This window comes from Budorcas taxicolor, chromosome 10 (assembly GCF_023091745.1).
Source record: "Budorcas taxicolor isolate Tak-1 chromosome 10, Takin1.1, whole genome shotgun sequence".
Lineage (NCBI taxonomy): Eukaryota > Metazoa > Chordata > Mammalia > Artiodactyla > Bovidae > Budorcas > Budorcas taxicolor.
The window spans coordinates 65,772,891-65,791,625 of record NC_068919.1 but is presented as its reverse complement, the minus strand read 5'-3'; the positions used below and the strand labels follow the sequence as shown (position 1 = coordinate 65,791,625).

The following is an 18,735-nucleotide window of genomic DNA, read 5'->3' as shown; positions in this document are numbered from 1 at the left end:
TTTGGACAGATGCCCAGAAAAGTAGGAAGCCTATTCCCATCTCTCCTTCTCAATATCTAGCATCTCTATTTAAAAAGTCACAGCTTCCTGGTCTAGGATCAGAATGTGCTCTTTTTGTTGGGAATTTTTTGAAGGCAATTGTGGCTGCAATTAAGTGAGATATTGTTCTTCACTTTAATAAGATGCAGTGTAAGTGGCACTCTAGATAATATATGTGAAGGAAAGGTCAATTATATGCTGAAACATGTTTTTTTAGGATGATTTTTTATCTTAGGAAACAAACATGGAAAATCTCCATTTGCATTCCAGTAGTCAAGATAACCATATAATTTATCCTTAAATCCAGACCCTTTTGAGACTACAAGGAGTGTGCTATTAATAATTACACCTGGGCAACATAAACCAGAGTTGTCTCAGGCAAACTGGCATGTATGATCACTTATAATGCATCCTTTGTGTTTAACAAACATACCAACACACTGTGTACATTTTAGCCTTTAAAGTTGACTGATTCTGATTTTACCAAGGTCTTTTAATTTGCCTGACTTCCTGGTGGCTCAGACTGTAAAGTGTCTGCCTACAACGCAGGAGACCTGGGTTCAATCCCTGGGTGGGAAAGATCCCTTCGAGAAGGAAATGGCAACCCACTCCAGCATTCTTGCTTCGAAAATCCCATGGATGGAGGAGCCTAGTAGGCAACAGTCCATGGGGTCGCAGAGTCAGACATGACTGAGCGACTTTTATTTGTTCTTAGTTGCATGTGAGACCTAATTCCCTGACCAGGGATCGAACCCAGGCCCCCTGCATGGGAGCAGAGTCTTAGCCATTGAAACACCAGAGAAGTCCTGACAATCTGATTTTTTTAAAAAAGCAATTATACAGATACTATATATTACTAGATGTGTAATCTTTTAGTTATGCTAATATACTAAATAGAATCATTTGGCTAGAGGTAAGAATGTTCCACTTTTCCCTCTTGGTACTTTGAACATTATCATCTGTTTTACAGATAAGGTAAATCAGCACAGGAAGCTAGTCAATTGAGCCAAATCACACTGCCAGGCTGAGCTCAAGGCTAAAAGCTCTGTGCATGAATCCCCAGCAATTGTGCTGCTCACTGAATCATGAACAGCTACATTCTAGAATTTGATCAGATTTCTATTACATACTCACCAGAGGTGGAGACTTATTACCACCTTTCAGATGAGAAGTTTTGTGAAGTTTGTAAACAGGCTTTTCTTAGTTCAGGTCAATCGTCTTCATTCCCCTTCTATAAACAGACCAAGATCCAGTCCTGATCGTTAGTCCTGTAGTTTGGTCTTTTTTTGTAAAGATTTCTTTGGGCATTCAAGAAGGGATCCAGGTATTCATTAAGTTTAGCACTTGGGATTTTTCTGTGTTGCAGTAACTAAGCAACAGTTAAGAGGTTTTAACTTAGCATGTCCTGTATTGGCAAGTTTAAAAAAAGAACTGTCAGGCCATACTTGGCAGAACCTCCCTTGGACTCTCCCACCCTCTGTAGAGTTCCTGTACATCTTGGCTGCTCATCTACTAGTAACAGAGACCTCTTTTGTCTCAGCCACTCCGACAGCCTTGTCCAAGCCTTTGCCGCTTGGGGGCAGATGGATAACCAGTGTCTTCAATAATCGGTAGGGCTGACACTAGTGATTCGATCATCCAAAACCTTTTGCTAACAATTCTCACATCCATATTTAACCTACTTTAAAATGCTACACCTCTGAAGATTGTTTATGAAAATACAACTCAGTAAGTTAGCTGTGTAAGAACTGTGCTTATTTACCAAACTGCAAGGATATACATTTCAAACACTAGCTTTTTAAAGTATCTGATGAAACTCATTCAGCGACATAAACTGTGTGAAAGGTATGAAAGTGAAAGTTAGTCGCACAGTTGTGTCTGACTCTTTGCGACCCCATGGACTATAGCCTTCCTGGCTTCTCTGGCCGTGGAATCCTCCAGACAAGAATACTGGATTGGGTTGCCATTTCCTTCTCCAGGGAATCTTCCCGACCTGGGGATCAAACCCGGGTCTCCTGCATTGCAGGCATATTCTTTACAAACTGAGCCGCTAGGGAGGCCTATGTGAAAGGTTTGCTATGTAACATTCAATGTTACATGGATTTGACTTCCCAGATATACAATTTTGGAAGCAGTGCTACAGCACTGAGGCAACCATGGCAGGCACACGTGAGATGAAGAAGCTGTTCTTAGGAAAGTTGCATTTTGCAGCGAAGCAGAGCAGAGTAAAACTTTGCCGTCAGTCACACCTGACTGTACTCAGTTCCGTAACATACCAGGTTAGGCTGTCTCTACCTCTTAGCTGTAGTTTCATTATCTATAAAATCGAAACTAAAAACTGACCTTTAGTTTTGTTGTAACTTAAATTCCAGGTGTTAAGAATTCAGTGGGCCAAAGTATATAAAATGTACATTAGAGCTATCGTTATCAGCTCCCAGGAAATGAAACTGGTTAAGTAGGACAATACATGAAGCTCAGTTTAACTTGGCCTCTTTATCTAAAAAGTTAAACATATGAGTGTCTTCCTAACCTCCCCATAGCTTTGGAAATCTACTCAGTGGTGTCTTAAGGGGACAAGAACAGGTCAGGATGTCCACTGAAAAAGGCAGAGGTCTAGACTGATAATCAAGGAACTGCATATATAAAGGTATCTGGTACTGGGTATCTGAGCAAGGTATAATCTAGTGGACACAATCTTTAAGTCTTGATGCCATTCTCATGTAATTAGACCTTGGGGTTTACTTAACCTCTTTTAAAGATATTCTTACCCCTAAAAAAGGCTCTTTTTATCTGTCTTACAAAGCAAAAACTTATCTTGAGTGACACTAACACTTTAAGCATAGCTTAGAAATCTAGATGGAGGGAGATTCTACTGTAATCTGATCTCAGGTAATCTCAACTAGATGTGGTCTAAAATAATAGCTTTAAAAGTTTAAAAGGAGCCAAACTTTCTGTCCCCTCAAACACCTTATCTGTGTTATAAACGAAATTATGCCCCCTTTCCCCCCCTAATCCATGTTTAAGTCATAAGCTACAATGTAATGGTTTATGGAGATGGGACCTTTACAGTGGGAACAGTGTCCATTTAAGAGTCCGCTGAAGGAGCTGCTAGCCAGGAAGCGGCTCCCACCAAGTAACCGAATCAGCTGGCATCTTGATCACGGACTTCCTAAATTCCAGAACCGTAAGAATTTCTCGTTTGAGCCATCCAGTCTATGATCCTTTGTTACAGCAGCCCAAACTGACCTATAGTGGAACTGTGGAACTGCTTCAGGGAAAGCAGAGAACCAAGCTGAACCTGCTTTGTCTTCATTCCTGCAATCTCAGAGAATTAACACAAAAACCTGCCCCCGTGAGAATAATGTTCAGATGCTGTAGGAACAGACTCTAGGGCCAAATTCTCTTCCGGTATTAGAACTCTATTGCACTGTCTTGTCTAAAGTGTGCCTGTGTTAATAGTTAGGATTCTACTCCACTTTAGAGACCTGCTGCAAAGGGACCAGTGCTGACTTTTAATATGGAGATGAGACTGCTTGTGTCAGACATCCAGGCAAGAACATGTCTGCCAAAGGAATGTCATTTCATGATGGGAAAAGCTCCCAGCCCTGCTCCAGAGTGGTCTTATATTTCACTACCTATTTCACAGCTCCACTTTAAGTGGGTCCTTTTAGGAGATATGAGTTAAGACATCAAATGCAAATTAAAAAAAAAAAAAAACAAAACATTTTTTTTGAGGGGTCCAAAGCAAAAAGCAGAAATCCTTTTCAAAAATAGAATATACCACAAATTATTTCACTCATTTATAGCCTCACTCATATCGGGTTTCAAGAAATGCTAGCAAACCCCCTGTGGACAGAAAGCAGCAACTATATGCCAAGTTAACAATGTGACCCTTACTGCAGGCACAGCAGCATCCTTTGTAGAGGAAAGGAGGGGTGTGCGGCAGCAGGGGCAGATAGGGAAGGCTCCCTGATTTCATGTGCACAGATAACCTGGTTACAAAGAATAGGCCAGCCTTAAAGGGAGGAGAGGGGATTCTCACCAGGGACACTGCGTGGCTGAAAGATGGGTTTGTGGAGGAGGCATGTTCCCAGGCAGCCTTAGTGAATGCAGGTCACATGAAGGGGGGGTGTCCCCTCAGGCTGTTTTTCTTTCTTTATGACAACAAATTTGTAGTTAATTAGGCTCTGGACTTTTTCTGGGAAGCCCAGAATTGGGCCTAAAGACTAAAATAAGTGAAAAAAACTGCGAAACCATGAAAATACATTAAAAAAAAAAGCTTTCAGGTATAATACACAAAAGCAAACAAGTTTATCTTAAAAAATATCAAGTATCACATCCATATACTATCCCTAATTATAATTACGTCTTAAAGCAACATTTGTCTTTGTTTACAAATACAGCAGCAGGTGATAAAACCTAACATCTCCAACGGATTGCTTACAGTTTATAATACAAACAAATGTATATGTGGCAAATCACATTTTAGGCAGTTTAACTTAAAATGCATAGACAATTACATACATTAAATTTGTCATTATTAAATCAATGAAAAAAATTACAATATCAAGGAAAAAATACAAAACCTTTATAGAGCACACATAATAAGTCAAGTTTACTTAATGGCAACAAATCGGGATCTGCTGATCAGTGGCAGGCAGTGAAAGTGCCTTTATCCAGGGGAAAACTGAAGAGGCAAAACATCCCGTTACTCTGTGTGCTTGAATAGTTCCATCAACAAACACTACAGTTTTGAAAAGCATTTTCTTACTTAAAAAAAGAAAAAAGGTATTCCATACTTTGTTCTTTAAATGCCCAAAGGCTAGTCCAAAACTTCCACCAGCAGGAATACTAAAATGTTTATCCAGGGAACTAATACTGGGTGTACTCATCAAATCTGTAATGCCTGCCCCTACCTAGGCTATAAGCCTCTGAAGAGCATCCTCTTCATCTCTGTATCTCTGGCATCTGACAAAAGCACCTGGATTATGGACATTTAAGCGTCTGCTGAATGAATGCAGTCTTCAGAGGCTTTCTATTGCCAGAAGCTTGCATGGCCATTTCTTTAATACCAATTATTTTATTGGCAATTTTTGTTTTACCTGGCAGAATTCTGAAATTAAAAAGAACAGTGCCTGTCCTCAACACTAAGTATTGCTCTATTAAGATAAAATTATAGTCTTCCCTGAAAGCCACCCACCACTTTCTATGCATAGTACAGTGGATCAGTGTGAGCCATCTGAATTAAGCCTTATGCTTTTCAAAAACTTGAACACTTGAAGGTCTGTGCTTAAGTTTAATTTCCAAGGTTTATAAACCAGGCATTTTATAAATCTAGCACTATTCAGGGTGAGAAAGGAAGACACTGGCACGAATCTCCTCGAAGTGTAGGCAACTGACTGATTTGCAAGCTAGGCACAGTATTTTAACTGAAACTCTTGAGTAGAGCTATATTGATATACACAAAGTTCCAAAAGTTGTACATCTCAGTACAAAAGGTAGCACTAATAACTGTGAGGTAAAAATATCAGGGGCAAAACCGACTTGTCTCCTAGAAAATATTCCAATATCCCACTGTAGCAGTGTGACAGACCACCCCCTTTCTTCTCTGTCCCTTTATTATTCTCTGTCCATGAAATTCTCCAGGTAGGAATAATGGAATGGGTAGCCATTCCCTTTTCCAGGGGATCTTCCTGACCCAGGGATCGAATCTGAGTCTCCTGCATTGCAGGCTGAGCAATTACTGTCTGTCCATTACTGCCTGAGCCACCCTTATTATTCTCTACTGAAAATGGTAAGCAATAAAACTAACAAAGGAAGGAGGCCCTTTAGTAATTAAAAAATGCACTTATTCCTGAATAATCAATATATTACTTTACAGAAAACAGGGCTATGCAGTCAGAGCTGTAAACAGCTATCTTCAAAAGCATTAGGCCAAGTCTAGTAAGACAAGCCAAGGCATTGTAAGCACTTCTTTAAGGAGCCTTGATTTTTGAGGACTGTGTGTATGAGTGAGGACCCAAGGTCTGTATTTGAATTTCTGCCACCTTTAGGCTCAACAATTTGAAAACCTAAGATCCTAACTCCAGACATACTATTCCTCAACACATCTCAACTATCTCCATCAAATTTATCTTAAAGTTTCTGCTCTGAAAGTCCAAATGCCAGTATATTTACTGCATACCCCCTTAAGGCCAAACATACTTTCTAACAAGTAGCCTGTTCCACAAACCAATCTCAGCCTAGCATAATTTGTTTTAAAATATTCCCTAGTAAAGACAAAAAACCTTAGATGCTTTCTTCCATTTTGCCCTTGAAACAACTTCTGCTTTTAACTCCACCCTGAACCCCAAAATACCTGCTGGCCCAGAGTATGTTTAAGAATTGAGATGTCCCTCCCCCAAGTAGAGAGATTCTACTTCCTTCAATTTTGATTCATTAAAAAAATCTTCCCAAGTATCAGATGGAAAACCCTTAAAAAGCCAATTTTAAAATGGCAGTATCGTCTAGGGCACGCTGGGCAGTGTGGGTCGCAGCAGTTAATATAAGGGGTAGTAGTTCCAAATCTTGTATTCATGGCCCTTCAAATCCTTTAGCATAAGATTTTCTCTCATAATAATAGATTCCACGATTAAGATTCCCAAACTTGCTACCTCTTCTTCTTATAGTCAAACATTATCCTCTCTAGTGTTAAATATTTTATCTAAAGCCAGAGCTGTCAACTTATCCCAAGGTAGGACAATGAAAATAAGCAAAAGGAGAGAGATCTTTGTTGCCATCTCACTTTTCCTATCATCCTTCCAAAATTAGCTAATATTATATTAACTGATAATTTAAGCTATGATACCTTCTAAGGCTACTGCCTTACAAATTGAAGGCTAGAACAGATTTCAAGAGTACTGTAGATAGCTGCCACTTGTCCCTGCAAAGAAGTGAAAGAAAAAGATTGTGCCACTATGAAAAAGCTAACATTCCCCAGTCTGAAAATACCTAAACAAATTAGTTTCAATTCTGAAAGCTTGAATCTATCATTTACTTAAGGGAGGCCTAAATACTGAATGTTACTCTAGAAAGTTGACAATCTTGCTTTCTTAAAAGGAGGTAGCTAACAAACCATTAAACTGGCAGCATTTGGCATTCTTGACATTTTAACTATGAGAGATAAAACCACCAAATATTTTCTTTCTAAGCAAAAGTAAGAGCTCCTGCATAAATCTCTCATATATTGGTCAAGAAAGTCACAAATACATTTTAGTAACCTAATGGATACATTCAAAATTTCAAAATGTTATTGACAAGTAACATGGTCAGTTCTATCCCAAATCTAAAAATATGATTTAAAGATAAGGTGCCAAAAAGTTATTTTGAAGGTTACAAACAACACTTATTTTTAAGTAACACAGTCACACTACTTTAAATTCAATTGTAGAGATCTATACTTTATGATTATGCTCAGTGTTAGAGCTAGAGAATAATTTTTGGGTGGCACTCATTCTTCTACCTATTTACCTGTCTTACTGTCAACAAATACAGAACTGAACTGTTAACCATAGCACTTTACAAACAGATCCAGGAAAACTATGGGAGACACAATGACATAGCTTAACCAGACTCTGAAAGACATTACCATATTTCGATCACACTTCTACAAAGAACAGTCATGTCTGTATGACTGAGGTTCTCTAAACATAACTTCTGTGTTTGTGATAGACCCCTAGAGGGGGCCAGTTTTCAGTATCAGGGAGGAATTATGGGATGTGCCCCTTCTAAAAAATTGAGGGAAAGGGGACTACAGGAAGGGCCCTGTAGAAGAGTGTTTTGTGGGAATGCAAATTACTTATTACTATGAAGCAGTTCCCAGGGTCTCCTCCAACTTGAGGTTCCAGACAAACGAGAGAATTATTTCCTCCTTGAGCTCTTCCCAAAGCAATATGGACAGTTCAATCTATTCTAAAACAATACAAAGAGATCACCAATTCTCTAAGAATATAATTTACATTTACACGTCGGCCTGCATTAAAAAGAAACAAGTTTCCACAAAGGGCATATTTTAGCACTGTATGGCCCATCTGGCTAAAAATAAGACTTATCAGTGGAACTAAAAACGAAGGAAAAGTTTTCACTAAAAGCTCAAGGATAAAAATGAACTCAACATCTGACAGTAATCACCAACAGTTTTAAAATGTATATCCAAATTTTAACCTCAGAAGGACCAGGTTTATTTATCCTGTAGAGAGAACAGCTCAAGATGTTGAGAAGCATCATTTGTTTAAATTATGACAATGTGATTGTTTTCAAAGTGTGTTTATTTGGGGGAAAAAGTGATTATATAAGTGTTTAGTTTCATAATTTAAACAAATTGAAAAGTCTGTTTTAAACAAATTGTAGCAAAGAGCTATTCAATATACGTAATTACTTTAACTTTCCATAAAAACCAAATAAAAATCACACTTGAATGATTTCCGTTTACATTTTTATCTGATTGTATCCATCAGATGTACTATACATCCAAGCACAAGAGGCAGACATCTTCTGAGAGGTGCAAGAGTTGTTCTTTCATGAATGCCCTCTAAGAATAGGGAAACAGCAATTTTTATATATGCATTCATGTGCATATATCTATGTACTTCAAAAAGCAAAGCGTCATCTCTTCATCCATTGTTAACTTAATGGTAAGACTGCAATAGAAAAAAGAAAAAGTAAACTTCTAAATTTTGTACATGGAGTTTATTAACTCCTTGCTGTGACTTAAACTTACTGCTTAATAAATCCAAACAGCAAATCATCACTTATTCTGGCATACACTTTACTAAAATATTTAAAACCATATATATATGGCAAAAAGTTACACTAATGAAAAGTTTCAGGGACACTTAATTGGTTGTGATTAATCTGGTTGGAGATCTGATTAGTCCTTTTAAGAATAAACAGATTTTCTTTTCCCCTGTGGAGAATGTGACTTGGCTCAATTCATAGGGGAACATGGTGCTTTTCTACTTGGTCATATGCCCAAGACAGGTCCTCAACTAAGATGTCAACCCTACTCCAGCTTGGCTGACAGTAGAGCACACAGCATTACATATAATTGGCAATGCAGAAGAGTGGGATAATCTTGAGCTCAGTACTGTGAAGGATCTAACATAACCCTGGCTGAGAAACACGACAGCTGTGTGAACGATGGGCAACGTTACACATTCATGGCTCTGGATTCTCTAAAAATCTACCTCTATATCTAGCCAGACTGCGAGAGATGACTTTCATTGAACTTCGTGCTTTGGTTTGATGCTATTAAAACATTACTGAGAGAAGTTAAAAAAAAAAAAAAAAAAATCCAATGAAACACATCTCTGAGTTTACCTCAAGAATGCTGTTGAGGATACCGCTTACTACATTACAAATCCTTTGAGGGATAACTGAGCAATTTTTGTATTTATAATATCAGGAATACCTGTGCTTTCATCCTTTTAAATGCTTTATCTAAATTTGTCTGAAGGTTGAAATTTACTTATTTTATATATACATCCCTTAAAAAAAAAAAAGGTTTAAAAGCTTTCTAATTGTCCATCCAAAACTGGAGAGTTTTTTTCAGCTTATGGGACTATTACTGCATGTTAATAACAAATTAAACACTCACATGGGGGCCACCAGGCATCGGTGGAGCACCAGAAGGTCCTGAAGGCACTTGAAAAGGATTATTGGGAGTGGGATACAGTCCTGGTGTGGGATACGATCCTGCAGGGGCAGGATACGGCGCTGGTGGTCCCCAGGCTCCTGGTGGCACAGTGCCCCATGGAACAGGTGGGGCCGCCCCTGGTGCCTGGGGAGGAGGAGGAGCGGGGTATGGCCCTGGAGACGGATATGGCATATTGGGGGTGGGATACTGCCCTCCCATTCCTGGTGCCCAGGGTCCCGAAGACATGGATCCCCATGGACCTAAAGGACCAGCTGCAGTTGGATCTGTGGGTGCACCATATGGTCTTGGAAGCTCAGGAAAGGGCATATTTGGTGTAGGATATGGCCCAGTGGGGCCAGGGCCTGGATAAGGACCCCCAGGTGGGGGGCACGAGGGTCCAGAAGGAGGAAAGGGAGCCGGGGGTCCCGGAGGCGGTCCGGTGGGAGGCACGGAGGGGTACATCCCTGTTGGCGTTGGTCCAAAAGGCACGGGGGAGGGTGTTGCACTTGGCGGGAGTCCAGATGGCACGGCAGGTGGAGCACTTGGATTATTCCAGGGGTTGGAACCTGGCCAGCCTTGAGGAGGTTGGCCGGGTTTTGTATTGCTCACAGCAGAGGTTTTGGCAGGGGAGTTTTCAGGTAGCGCATCTGCCAACTGGAATACAAAACAAGCATGTCTTATTGATCTTATTCAGGGACAGGCAATGCCATACACGATTATCAACCTATGAAGGATGGTAAGCTATAAGGTCAGGAATTCTTCAAAAGCCAAGCTGTTCCGTTTAAAACCACCTCATTTAATACAAAATTTAGGAGTTTCCTTGAATATCAGCTTTACAATGCAAATTCCTCAGAGAAGCTCAAGTTTTCTAAATACAACTGATCAACACAGTATGAACTGAATCCTGGCTTTTCCTCAAACAAGTGACATACCCTCTCTGAGCTTTGGTTTCCTTTTTCAAAACAACAGTTTAGGGTTAACCTGAGGCCTAAATGAGATAACTCACTCAATGCACTTAACACAGTGCCTGGTATACAATTATCAATAAATGTTGGCTATAATTAACACTATCCGGTTAAAAGAAAACAGAAGCCTTTAAAAAATTATACTTAAAGATTCATCAAGAAATAAATACTACAGAATGCATTTCCAAATATTATAGCTAAATAAAGACAAATCATCCATCAAAATCACATGCTTAAAAAAAAAAAAGAAGAATCACAAAAAGCATTTCTTTTAAATTGGAAGACTTCGGGCCCACAGTTAGGACCATGTCTTTTTTCTAAGAGCCAAAAAACTTATGAAGAATAAATGCAACAACTTACCGAAAATTCATCAGACATTTTCCTAAAAACAAAACCAAAACAAAACAAAAAAAGAAGGAATATTTCAAAACCAGTTTATTATATTTTTATATTCTTTAAGGAATTATGCATATATTATTTAAATGGAATCTTAATAATTTATAAAATGACTTTCTTCATGTAGGAAAAATCTCCAAAATAGTTCATACACCTTGATAAACTTCATCCCTTTTTACTGGCTATACAGCATATAAAAGTGATCCATAATTTACTTTGTACTCTCAAGTTGGTGGCTGTTTAGGCTGTTGCATTCTGAGTTTTTTAAAATGACGACACTGTGAACATCTCTAAACACCTATCTTTTTGAGTCTATTACGAGGAAAAAGCACTAGAAGTGAAATACACAGTCAACAGGTAAGGTCATCTAAAATCCATCTCAAAAAGGCCATCCCAATTTACACTACTTTTTTAAAGCTCCTCTTCACCACTGGATGTTACTAAATTTATACATCATTTTCAATGACAGGTTAAAGATTGGCATCTTGTTTTAACTTACATATGATTATTACTTAAGTGGAAAGTAGAGCATTATTTAAATTTAATACCCCATTTAGACTTCTTTTTCTGTGAATATGCTTGGACCACTTTCTACTCATGCTATTTCCCAATCTATTCCTAAGAAAGCAATCACTTTTTTAGTTTTTGCTTGTTCCTTGATTTCATATAAACAGAATAATACAGTATGTACTTTTTTTGCATTTGATCATTTTACTAATTAGTACTACTAGTACCAGTTTGACTCAGTTGTGTCCGACTCTTTGCGACCCCATGGACTGTAGCCTACCAGCCTCCTCCCTCCATGGGATTCTCCAGGCAAGAGTACTGCAGTGGGTTGCCATTTCCTTCTCCAACTAATTGGTAGTACATCTTTTTTTTTTTTAATGCTTTGTAAGACATTAAGGGTATTAGATGACACACAAAAAATTCATCTATGCTTTCTAATAGTATTTATATAGTTTAACTTGTTTAAAAATCTTGTTTTTCTTTCAAATAATAATTACTGAGTAATCTTACTCCTTGGAAGAAAAGCTATGACCAACCTAGATAGCATATTGAAAAGCAGAGACATTACTTTGCCAACAGAGGTCTGTCTAGTCAAGGCTATGGTTCTTCCCAGTGATCATGTATGGATGTGAGAATTGGACTGTGAAGAAAGGTGAGCGCCGAAGAATTGATGCTTTTGAACTGTGGTGTTGGAGAAGACTCTTGAGAGTTCCTTGGACTGCAAAGAGATCCAACCAGTCTATTCTAAAGGAGATCAGCCCTGGGTGTTCTTTGAAAGAAATGATGCTAAAGCTGAAACTCCAGTACTTTGGCCACCTCATGTGAAGAGTTGACTCACTGGAAAAGACTGATGCTGGGAGGAATTGGGGGCAGAAGGGGACGACAGAGGATGAGATGGCTGGATGGCATCACCGACTCGATGGACACGAGTCTGAGTGAACTCCAGGAGATGGTGATGGACAGGGAGGCCTGGCGTGCTGCGATTCATGGGGTCGCAAAGAGTCGGACACGACTGAGCGACTGAACTGAACTGAATCTATCTTTTCTTAACTGACCCAACAAGCTACCTTTAACACATTCTACAGCTGCTATTGATAACAAACACTGAAAATCTATCTACCATGCTAAGTACTTTAGGTGCATAATCTCACAAAGAGATGCAGATTCTATTACCACTCCCAGTTTACAGCTGGAGAAAAGGAAGCTTAGCAAGTTAACTTGTTTCAAGTCACAGAGCTAGTGACAAACACTGAGATTCAAACCCAGGTACAGTCTGATTCCAAAACCATCAGGCCACAGAGCCTCCATCATTTCCCAAAGGTCCTGTGAACACTATTCTACTGATCCACAGTATAACATTCCATCTTATTAGGGCAGCTTTATACTTTTAAATAAATTTTATGACCTACTATTACTATTTTTTCGGGTTTTCCTGACTATTGTCATGCTTCTTTTTTCTAAGTCACTTTGTGAAACAAACAAAAAATCCCAACAGCACAATGATAAAACATAATTAAATTTACAGATTTAGGGGACATTTGATATATTTAAAATATAAAAATATTATCATTTGAGAAACAAGGTATATCATCCTGGTTCCCATCACTGTCATTTATTATCACTCAATAGTTTTTAAAAATCAAGACTCCTATACATTTTTTGTGAGTTAGATTTCTAAATGGTAAACTTTTTTTCATGGTTGTAAACCGGGTCTTCCATTATGTTTTCTAATTGGTTGGTTGTTCATATACGGAAAAAGCCTTTTAAATTTTAGTGTATTACTTTTGTAAGCAGTGACATTACTGAATTATTTCTGAAAGTCTCTCAGCTGAGTCTCTGGAATCTGCAGATAAAGAATTATGCCATTAGCAAAAAATAATTTTACCTTCTCTTTGCAATGTTTATACCCTTTTTCTCTTTTGCATAAGCTAGAATTTAAACAATGAAATGTTAAATAAGATAGTGCGAACACAGTAGTCTTCCCAACTCTCCTGGTAATGCTTATAATGTTTAAATATGATTCTCATTTTTAGTTTTGAGATTTAAAAAAAATTACAGTAAGGAAGTTTTTATTTATGCCTATTTTTGCTAGATTTGGTCCTTTTTTTTTTTTTGCTAACTTAAAAAAAAAAAACACTGAATTTCTTCAGATTTTTTGGGCATCTAATGATTTGATCTCACAGTTTTTTTCTCTGCCCCACCAGTACACAATATAGTTATATATATGTTGCTTAATATTGAGCCATTTACAGAGTTTTAGTTCGTGTGGTATGGTTATTAGGTGGAATGATAAAATGAACAGGAAGCCTGCAGTCACAACAGCTATATATTCATAAGCTCTTAATTTCGTAAGATTCGTAATTCTTAAGATTCATTAATTTATAATTCAACAGCTCTTAAATTCATAAGATTAAAAACACATCATGAATGTATAGCAAATATATTTATCCATTTGTTTCCATGTTAAGGTTTTATACTAAAAAGTAATACCACACAACAGTAGATTCTTAGGACTAACACTTGAAAGAAAGTTGATCGATGCACAAGTTTCAAGTCTACCTAAGACAAACATTCTTTTCACACAGGGTGAGCCGTTTAGAAACAGAAAGTGGTTCTGTATCAAAGTTCACATTAATTCTGGAGCAAAAAACCTAACTAAGCAACCCCATTCAACTTCACCTGGTCTTACAGTTCAGGGTTTTAGAATTACTCATTTCCTTCTTAGTTTTGAAAAACTATGGTTAATTAATCATAGCATGACATTAAAATCTAACTCTGGCTTTCAAAAGTTTAAATTCAACATCAAATCCTGGAAGACAGAGGAAATAATAAAGCCTTGACGAAAGGGATTAGAAATAGAGGTCACTTCCTGTTTTACAGCACTGCACTGTAAAGCAACTTGTTCTCCTGCCCAAACAGTATCAACTGGAAACATTCCAATTTACTATTTGGGGAATACTTTCACCATAAACTGGTTAAAAAAATAGAGCTGGACATCAGTACTCCAATCTAGAGTACAATCCAATAGAGTGGACATCGAGTAGACTTGCAATAAAAACCCCCCAAACAACCAACAAACCATTGGACTGCCAGGAAATCCCCCCAAACCCTAGATTTTCTCGACGAAAAAAAAAACAAACCTCCAAAACATACAGATTATGCTAATTAAGATGAGTCTAATGTGATCTTTAACTACAAAAAAAAAAGTTTATAATCAAGGAAGACTTTAATTTTTCGTTTTGGAAAAATCTAAAGCTGTCACTTCGAAAAGTTTCCATTAACACTTTATGGCAATACACATCATGTGTAAAATAAATCATTGTATTTTCTGAAGAGCAATTTTAAAACAAGAGTACACAATTTCTTTCAACTAGCACTAGAAACATAAAGCATTTCTGTAACACCTATGGCCTTTAGAATAAAAATAGTAATTCAATCATGGGGGAGTTTTAAAAAGTTGAATTACTGGTGAGTACTGGACAAGGAATATTTCAAAGGGCCATCAAACTGTAGGAGTCAAAAACAGTATGGGACTACACAGTTATGAAACCTGGACACCAAATCTTTTGTCTGAATCTTTTGACAAAGACAGTTTTTAGCCAGAGACAATTTTTCTCATCAGCAAAACAGTTACAATTCCTGACTACTTCACAGATAAGTAAAATATCTAAAAATCTACAGTTATAAACAAGATATTTATTAAGAGTCACTAAGCAAAATCAGGATTTTTGCATTGACTTGTTTAGTATGGGGAAAGAATACTGGAAATATATTGTACTGAAAATATAAACTTTGAGCATTTTTATGGGATAGTTTCTAGTATTGGCATTTATTAGCCAACACTCTGTTTTACATTTGGACAACTCAAGAAATTGGGATCTGCATGTTTTTGAACATTTTAAATTATTTAAAAATATGTAATTAAAAAAATAACTTTTCAACAAGGTCCTGTTAGTCCTATTTTCTACACTCATATTTATTGGAACCTAAGTGCCTGGTACTGCGTTGGGCCTTGGGGAAATGAACAGTCTTAGGTGGAATAAACACTTAGCGGCCGTTCAGTCTGGTGGAGAACTACCATTTAAACAGTAGGCTTACCTGGGGTAAGTGCAGGGCACTATGGGAGCACCCTGAAGAGCTCCTAAAGGTATCAAGGAAAGGATTATCAAGGGAGGAATCCTGAGGAGTCCTGTCTTTGCAGTGTGGGAGAACAAAAAGACCTGGGGTAGGTCCTAGGGAAAGGAGCAGTTTGTGCAAAAGCTGGGGCGGGACGTATAAGCAGATTAGATTGGCTGCAATGTAGAAAGGGGAGGAATATGAAAGCTTCAACCAGAGATTCTCTAGACCAAAGTTTGATCATCTCAGAGATAGCTCACCTCAATGAATCTGTTACTTCAACTATAATAATGGGTCCTTAAGGTCAGGGCTAAATGGGTCAGGACTAAATGGGACTGGTAAATCAAGTGCCTATAGTAAAAGTGCCTAGAAAACATAAATAAACACATCATCTCCTCTTCCTCGGTGTACGGGCTATTGCATATGGCTACAAGCCTGGGGAGGGGGGTCGGAGGGAAGTTCAAGAAGGAGGGGACATATGTATATACCTATGGCTAGTACAGGCTGATGTATGGCAAAATCCAACACAATACTGTAAAGCAATTATCCTTCAACTAAAAAAGCATTAGAAAAATAAAGGCGTGCACACCACAAGTATTTAAAACTAGGTAATTTTGCAGTTCACTGGTGGGCTCTGGACAAGCCAAGCTGTGCCAACCCCAGAGGTGAAAGTTGACAGTAGTATCCACCTCACAGATTTGCTGTGAGACTTACACAATAAATCTCCTGGTCACCGTCTGGCACGCAGCAAAAACTCAACAGGTGTCAGTTTCTACAAATTGCTATGATAGGTTTGTAAATTTTTACCTGCAGTTCTCAATTTAGAAACTTCTAGAAATGAAAGAAGTGTTCCCAAGTTTGACATAAAACTTACTTGGTGGACTTCCCTGGTGGCTCAGACGGTAAAGCGTCTGTTTACAATGTGGGAGACCTGGGTTCGATCCCTGGGTCGGGAAGATCCCCTGGAGAAGGAAATGGCAACTCACTCCAGTACTATTGCCTGAAAATCCCATGGACAGAGGAGCCTGCCAGGCTACAGTCCATGGGGTCGCAAAGAGTCGGACACGACTGAGCGACTTCACTTTTCATCGCTGCACAAATATTAATGCTGGATTGGGGACGCTGCCCCGACTCCGCTGGTGTGATCTCTCGTCTTTGCACCTTATCATCTTTTCTAAAACCTAAAGATAAAATTTTAGGATTTCTGAATTCCAAAACACACTGGTCCCAAGGATTTCAGTTAAGGGGCTGTCTCTGGGTCTCCGTTCCTCGTGGAGAGAGGAAAAGGGACATTCCAGTACACATAACTCAAGTTTCTGAAACAAACTAGCTTTGAATAGAAAGTTCAGAGACACTCGTATTGAGAAAAATGTCTATTCCTCCTGCCCGAAGACCACTATTCCCGAACAAAGAGCTTCTGAAAGATTTCTGAAGGGTAACTTCGTCTTTAATGGAGGGTTCGTTTTCAAAACAAACTCACAGCCATCAAGTGTACGAGCGTGTATTTCTTTAGTAGCAACCCTATAAAAATGTTTTTCGTCTTCTGTCAGATGAGTATGCTTCTATGCTTCAACATTACGATCCCCATTTATTAAAAGCGCTACTCTTGGTTTTCAGAAGAAAACGGTCCAAAGCCACCAGGCGCTCCTAAATCCTAAAATAAGGGAGCACTACAGAACTCAACACTTCTCAGTTTGTCATGGATATTATCTGAGTATCTGCTAGGAACTCCTCTAGAAAATGATGACCAAAAAAAAAAAAAATGATGAGCAAAACCTCATATTGCGAATAATCTTAAACTAGCACCAAAGACTCCTACAATGATCTTTCAGCCTTCCTCTCCCTTTCATTAGCAATTAATGAGTAGGGGAGGGAGTCGGGGCCAAGGGGCGCTAGGCGGGTAGCCCTTCAGAGCCCAGCGAACAAAAGGAGTCCGGGATTAACCGGAGCGAACCGGCCTCCGAGCGGGTCGCGCCCGCCCGGGAAAGGGTGGGGGAGGGGCCAGGCCCGCTCCCCGCCCCGCCCCCCGAGCCAGGCCTGACGTCACCCGCCGAGAAATCCATCGGTACGACGTCACCCGCCCCCGACGCCTTCTCCTTGGGGGGTTAGCGGGCTGATTGCCCACAGCGGAGACGAAAACCACGGGCAGAGACTCTTAGCCCCCAGCCCCCGCAAATAGGCGTCTGAGGCACCTCCGTTACTGTCCCCGCGTCCCGCTTGGGCGGGCTCCCTCGCTCTCCTCCATGACCCCCTAGCGCCGAGGCAGCCTCACCCGGCAAGATCCGAACTCGCAGCAAGATCTAGAAGTGGCGATGGGTCCGCGAGAACTGGGCGCTGAAGAACCGAGCGTAGCCCGACCGACGGCAGCGGAGACGAAGACGGGGGCGGCAGCAGCACCAGCAGCGCGCGGCTCCTCCTGGCGCCGGAACAGGAAGCGCCGTGCTCGGACGCGCTGCCCCCACCCGGCTCCGCCTCCCCACTGGTCGGCGGGGCCCGGCCGCGCGCGCCCTCCTCAGGGGCCCGGTGGAACTGCGGCCAGCCAGTCCGCGGCTGCTCGGCTGTTTTTCTCTCGGTGGGCGGGAGGAAAGATCCCTAGTTTCCCGGAGTTCTGAGCGTCTAAAGGAAACGCCAGTGGCGGGTTGCGTTCTGGCAGCTTGGAGGAAATTGTCTCCTGCAGAGGCTTGAAAGCAAGTTCTGGATTCCCTACACTTGCGGCATTTAAGAGTTAGGCCTCGAAGCTGGCTAGGTGTGAATGCCTTCTAACCCGGGGCGCAGACCCGTTGGCCAAAATTGTGGAGAGCTAAAGGAAATGGCAACCCACTCCAGTACTCTTGCTTGGAGAATCCCATGGAGGGAGGAGCCTGGTGGGCTACAGTCCCATGGGGTCGCAAAAGGTCGGACACGACTGATTTTTATGTATTCTATCTAAAGCAACACGGCAGAAAAGTGAAGACGTTTGCAAATGGCTTGACAAATTGATATTAACAAAAGGAATGGATATCTTTGCAGGTTTTTTCTGATCAATATTTTTTTCTCCCC

At 39.9% G+C, this 18,735-nt stretch overlaps 1 protein-coding gene across 1 annotated transcript; it reads right to left on the bottom strand.

Annotated features, from left to right (window-relative positions):
- Nucleotides 1–8,327: 8,327 nt before the first annotated feature.
- Nucleotides 8,328–18,109, bottom strand: MAPK1IP1L (mitogen-activated protein kinase 1 interacting protein 1 like). The gene is made up of 4 exons (XM_052646345.1): nt 17,969–18,109; nt 11,038–11,059; nt 9,674–10,366; nt 8,328–8,717 (listed from the first exon to the last, which is right to left on the bottom strand). Exons 2-4 carry the CDS (start codon nt 11,053–11,055, stop codon nt 8,706–8,708), a joined length of 723 nt encoding a protein of 240 aa, XP_052502305.1. The 5' UTR covers nt 11,056–11,059; nt 17,969–18,109; the 3' UTR covers nt 8,328–8,705.
- Between the last annotated feature and the right edge of the window lie 626 nt (nt 18,110–18,735).